We start from the raw sequence: 6,440 nt of genomic DNA, 5'->3' as shown, positions 1-6,440 counted from the left end.
AACCCTACCAACCCCACCACTAACGTTCAGGTTTTTCTCACTCTTTTCAGAATCCTTCATTTTCTCTTCAACACACACGCAAACTAAACTTCTATTGGCTTCGTTTTTTTTATTTATGGCTTTTCGTCTTCCCTTTCAACCTCTTTTTGTTGCACGATAACTTCTCAAATAAGAGAACCTTTTTTCCTTCTTTTTTCTTCCTACTTAATTAAATAAAATAATCAAACTCATATTTCGTGTGCATCTTTATTTTCTCTAAATAAACCTACAAGCTGGGAGGGTCCTTTTCTCATAGTTGAATCTTCTTATTTTACTCTATAATTTCGATTCCTTCGTTTTCTTTAATACCTCGTCATCGATCTTGAAAGTTACTTTTTAGATATTATTATTTTTGTTATATTTATATTACTATCTCATAAATCGTAATTATTTCAATTAAAAAACAAACAGGTTTAATTTACTTGTTTTTATAATTTTTGAATTAAATAATTCCGCACTCAATATATGTAGCACGCATAATTTTTCAATGCTGAACTGGTTTCAGCAATTGTGTGACCTTCAATTTCTCCTGAAAATGGTTCTCTGAAACGCAGGAATAGGCATCCGATGGATCTAGAAGGTGGAACTCGTCGATACTCTGCTAAGGTGAGACAACCAACCAAACGAGTTTCTGAAACCAGCAATGTTTCAATTTCGATGTCAACAACGTTGTCGTTTTTGTTTTTTTATTGTCGTTGTCTGAGAATGTGGAGTTTTTTTTTTCACTACAGAGAGAGTCGTGGAGAACGGTTTTGACTCTGGCGTACCAGAGTCTGGGTGTAGTGTACGGTGATTTGAGCATTTCGCCGTTGTACGTTTTCAGAAGCACGTTTGCGGAGGACATTAAGCACACAGAGAGCAACGACGAGGTTTTCGGCGTTTTGTCGCTGGTGTTTTGGACTATAACGCTGATTCCTTTGGTGAAGTACGTGTTTGTTGTGCTGAAAGCTGATGATAACGGCGAGGGAGGCACGTTCGCGTTGTACTCGTTATTGTGCCGCCACGCGCGGGTGAGTTCGCTGCCGAATTGCCAGGTGGCAGACGAGGAGTTGTCGGAGTACAAGAAGGATTCGCGCGGCGCGGCTCCTGAGAGGAGCTTCGCGTTGCGGCTCAAAAGCACGTTTGAGAGGCACAGGGTTCTGCAGAGGGTTTTACTTGTCCTGGCTCTGATTGGGACTTGCATGGTCATTGGGGATGGCATCCTCACGCCGGCTATTTCGGGTGAGGTCAATGATTGTGTTATTGTTTTGTAGAAACAGTTCCTTGTGTATGCTTCTATTGTGTTTTTCGATTCAAATTGAAGTTTCATCTCAATGTTTTACATAAATGTTTACATTGAAGGTCAATATAGTTTCTCGAAATGAAACTCTGATTCTGATAAGAGAACAGACTAAAAGCACTTGAAGAACTCGGCGTAAGTTTTGTCCTTTGACTTTGGAGAAAACTTAGATGCAGTTTTTTTGTGTTTTTGGTGTGGTTCTTGTGTTAGAGTTGAAGTTTCATCTTGATAATTCGCGTAATATATGTTTGAATGAAAGGTGGGCATAGGTTTTCCAGGTGAAACTTTGATCTTGATTAGTGAACAATGGTAAAAGTACATCGGGGACTGTATGTAAGTTTTGTTCTTTGACTTTCGGATTTTATTGGGGAACTGAGTTGGATTATTTGGATGAGTGCTTGCAGTTTTCTCGGCTGTTTCTGGATTGGAGCTTTCAATGTCCAAGGAGACGCACGCATGTAAGTTCAGTTTGATCATTTATTAGTTTGTTTAGAAGTTGGATACTGGTCATAATTGGAAGCTTTATGCATAATTTTGTTACCCATTGATCTAAAGGAGATTCCTGTTGACCTGAGCATGTTTTATTCCAAGAAAAAAGAAGTTCTGTTTTCTCCAATAATCTTACATCACTAAAAGTTTCTCTCTTTAGTTGTGTATGTTATATTTTCTGCGCTTTGTGGGTGTTAGTAGTTTATACTAAATACTCTTCTTGTGAGGAACTGTGCATTAAGTACAAGTCATGTTGCATTTGTCTGTGCATTTTTAGGGTGTCCTATATTTGGTATAAATCTTCATGAGTCACACGTGAAGACCCAATATCACAGAGAATGCTTTAGGGATTGCATTTAACATGTGACTTAAGCAACCTGTTTGACAGATTGGGTGGACTGTTAAATACTGTGCTGTATCTTCTGAATTTGACACTTTCCATACTGGTCTCACTCAATTCTGGCGATAATTGAAATTTGGGTTGTGTTTACTCATAAATTTTTATTTCAACAGAGTATTTTTGGGAATCCTAACATCAGTTCTGCATCATGAGCCTAACTCTGTAGCAATAACCAGCTATACTGTGGCTACAGTGAAAAACAGTTATTTCAATGTTATTGGTTGGCATTAATAATCAGTTATTGTTAAAATTACGAGTGAAATACCAATGTTTAGCTAACCTATATTGTCGATTCGGCATTGTGTGATTTCTTATCCTATCTGTTTAAGCTTTAAAATAAAATGTGATTATATGATGTAACCTTGTTACAGGTTTTTCTTCATATGCTATTATTTTTGGCTTTTAAGCAACACTCTGTTTTTCAAAATATTTCATAATTTTAATGATTTTTATTATTTTATAGTTTTAATTAAGAATATTTAATAATTCCCAAACAAATGTACCCTTTATCTGATGAGGGGAATGTCTTATAGCTGTTATCAAGTGACAGGACATCTTTAAACTTGGATGACCATTACCAACTTTTACCTTTATTTTTTTACAAATTGGAGTTTGATTCCTGAGAATCAGAGAATAAAAGACAGAAAATTAGTTGCTGGTCCAATCTGCTTTAGTTTTTGTTTGCCCATCATACATTTTATTTTCTTTTTTATTTTCACTTAAATTTTGATATCGCTCTTCTATATTATGTGAGAACTGCGGAACCTTCCTTGCTGATATGAAGTTGTAAACTTGATTTATGGCAGATGTTGAAGTTCCAGCTTCATGCATCATATTGATAGGGTTGTTTGCTCTTCAACATTATGGCACGCACAGAGTTGGCTTCTTGTTTGCTCCTGTAATTATTGTGTGGCTTTTCTGCATTAGTGCCATTGGAATATACAATATATTTCACTGGAATCCCCATGTATACAAAGCACTCTCTCCATATTATGCTTTCCAACTCTTGAGGAAAACTCAAAAGGGAGGTTGGATGGCCCTTGGTGGAATTTTACTGTGCATCACAGGTCGGTTGGTCTACTTGATGATTAACTTATATTTTACACATCAGTTTGTTGACAATATTAATACCATTTCAATTGCACTTTTGCAGGAGCAGAAGCCATGTTTGCTGATCTTGGGCACTTTAGCCAATTATCAATCAAGGTATGGTATTTATTGGGATTTGTTTGCTGTAAGATAACGGATCTACCTAATATTATATACCGTATACTGTAAACATGATACAGTAGTAGACTTAGCAATGTGACATCTTCAAGTTTTGCTTTTGTTGGGTCTTTTATCATGACTGGTTCACTTTAAATTGTAATTTATGTTCCTTGACAAGTCTTAACCTCTCTTCCCAGTAAGATTAATGAACTAAACATAGTATAACTCTTGTCGGTGTTATTTATGCAGCTCAGTAGCTTTTGTTAATGCTTATTTATTTACCATCTCTTCTGCAGATTGCTTTTACATCTGTGGTTTATCCATCTTTAATTCTTGCATATATGGGGCAAGCTGCTTATCTATCTAAACATCATGACATTGACCAAGATTATCACTTTGGGTTTTACGTATCTGTACCAGGTAGGTGGTGTAATTCATTCTTTTTGCTGGAGAAAGTAGATGATGGGGGAAGTCTCAGCTATTTGACCGTTTTCATTCTTTTGCTTTCCAGAGAAATTGAGATGGCCTGTTCTGGCCATAGCCATACTAGCTGCAGTTGTTGGTAGTCAAGCCATTATCACTGGAACGTTCTCAATCATCAAGCAGTGCTCTGCATTAAGTTGTTTCCCGAGAGTGAAAGTGATTCACACATCATCAAAAATTCATGGGCAAATATATATCCCTGAGGTCAATTGGCTATTGATGATATTGTGCTTGGCAGTAACTGTTTGTTTCAGAGACACAAAGCGCCTGGGTAATGCCTCAGGTATGACACTGATTGCTATTCATCTATACATTAATTTTGCAGCAATATGATATGGAACTAGAAGCACCAAAAACATTCATTTGTAAGATGCAATTGTAGTTTTTCTGGGGAATAATGCAACTCAGAAGTTAACTTTGGTATGAGCAGACATTTAGTTCTCTTTTTGAGATAATAACTAGGAAGGGGGAGAGGCGTGCTAACGGTATGTGTTTTTTTCTGTCAAGAATATGACACTTTACTTTGCACAACAGGTTTGGCAGTTATCACAGTGATGCTGGTGACCACCTGTTTGATGTCACTGGTTATTGTTCTATGCTGGCACCAGAATGTCCTCCTTGCACTTGGGTTTGTTTTCGTATTTGGCACCATTGAGGCTCTCTTCTTCTCTGCTTCTCTTATCAAGTTCCTGCAAGGAGCATGGGTGCCTGTAGCGTTGGCTCTTGTATTTCTGACTTTCATGTATGTCTGGCACTACGGCACACTCAAAAAGTATGAATATGATGTTCAAAACAAGGTTTCCATCAACTGGCTTCTCGGCCTAAGTCCTAGCATAGGCATAGTCCGAGTGCGTGGGGTTGGCCTTATACACACCGAACTAGTTTCTGGAATTCCAGTAATCTTCTCCCACTTTGTAACCAACCTCCCAGCATTCCATGAAGTCCTAGTTTTCCTCTGCATCAAACACGTGCCAGTTCCACATGTTAGACCTGATGAACGGTTTCTGGTTGGTCGCGTTGGTCCGAAAGAGTTCAGAATCTACCGGTGCATAGTGAGATATGGATACCGTGACGTCCACAAAGATGATGTTGAGTTTGAGAATGATCTTTTGTGCAGCATAGCAGAGTTCATTCGCACAGAAAAAACCGGACTGAACTCTTCAAATGATGAACCTGGAAAGGATGACAGAATGGCAGTTGTTGGAACTTGTTCTACTCATTCCCTTTTGAAGAGCGAGGAGAATGTAGAGAATGTAGAGAATGCAGGGCCATCAGAACTGAAGGAGATAAAGTCACCAAAGGTTATAAAGCAGGAGAAGAAAAGAGTAAGGTTTTTGGTACCTGAGAGTCCAAAGATTGACACAGATGCAAAGAAAGAGTTAGAGGAGGTTATGGAAGCAAGGGAAGGTGGGGTAGCTTACATTATAGGACAGACACACATGAGAGCAAAACCAGGGTCTAGCCTGGTGAAAAAAATAGCCATTAATATAGTGTATGAATTCCTAAGAAGAAATAGCAGGGCACCCTCCTTTGTCACTGGTGTGCCTCATGCATCATCTCTGGAAGTTGGGATGATGTATCAAGTTTAAATTTTGGCTTCACATAGGATAGAGCTATCTCATGTACATATATACTGCATCTTATAGATACTCATAACCTATAAACCCTTCAGTTGGTAAAGGAAACATAGTATACAAGTTTTGGTCATTTTTCCCCTAATTAATGGACATGTAATTTGTCTATGCGTATAAAGATGTAATTTTGAGCTCCATAAGTTGTTGATTGTGATTTTGAGATGTCACAGACATCATTCTTCATGAAAAACATAAAAGTCTTTATTTTAAAATAGTGAATGTTAAAGCTTCTATAAAATACTAATTGATATATTTTAAAATAAGAAAATATGTTTAATATCTGTTTAACAATGTTTGATGAGATGTATTGAAGTAACTGAGAACAAAATAAATGCTAGAAACATGAACAATTATAAATAATAGTTAGAAGAACCGATACATCACTCGAAAAAAAGTTAATGTTAGAAAAAATAATAACGGTAAATGAAAGTTAGAAAATAGCTTAAATTATAAATAAAATTTAAAATAAACAAGTATAGTTAACATTGGAAATTATTCTTTTATATATAATTGTTAAGATGGTAAAGTTATCATTAACCTCTTGGTTTGTTGGAAATGTGACCCAAATTTTCACTTTAATTTTTCAATAGGATATTCTAACAGGTTAAACCTAGCTATAGACTCTATCATAGAAGAATATCCTATTAAAGTGACTAACCAAATTTCATATATATGTATCTTTCGCTTACATAACTTTTTCTACTATTTTATCTTTTATTACAATATAAGATTGCAATAACTACTTTGTATTTTTAATAATTTACGTTTTGTTTCCGATAAATTTTTTTAAGTAATTATTTTTTTCAATTATGTGGACACATACACAGTAATTTAAGTAATTATTTATTATTTTGTTTCTATATATATATATATATATATATATATATATATATATATATATATATAT

At 35.9% G+C, this 6,440-nt stretch overlaps 1 protein-coding gene across 1 annotated transcript; it reads left to right on the top strand.

Annotated features, from left to right (window-relative positions):
- The first annotated feature begins 442 nt into the window (after window positions 1-442).
- LOC106779674 (potassium transporter 6) lies at window positions 443-5,673 on the top strand. The gene is made up of 8 exons (XM_014667847.2): window positions 443-645; window positions 771-1,260; window positions 1,723-1,776; window positions 3,014-3,274; window positions 3,361-3,413; window positions 3,713-3,836; window positions 3,928-4,182; window positions 4,434-5,673. The coding sequence occupies exons 1-8, from the start codon at window positions 607-609 to the stop codon at window positions 5,486-5,488; spliced, it is 2,331 nt and encodes a 776-aa protein (XP_014523333.1). The 5' UTR covers window positions 443-606; the 3' UTR covers window positions 5,489-5,673.
- Window positions 5,674-6,440: the final 767 nt, after the last annotated feature.

This window comes from Vigna radiata, unplaced genomic scaffold (assembly GCF_000741045.1).
Source record: "Vigna radiata var. radiata cultivar VC1973A unplaced genomic scaffold, Vradiata_ver6 scaffold_167, whole genome shotgun sequence".
Classification (NCBI taxonomy): domain Eukaryota; kingdom Viridiplantae; phylum Streptophyta; class Magnoliopsida; order Fabales; family Fabaceae; genus Vigna; species Vigna radiata.
This window is presented reverse-complemented; position numbering and strand designations above follow the sequence as displayed.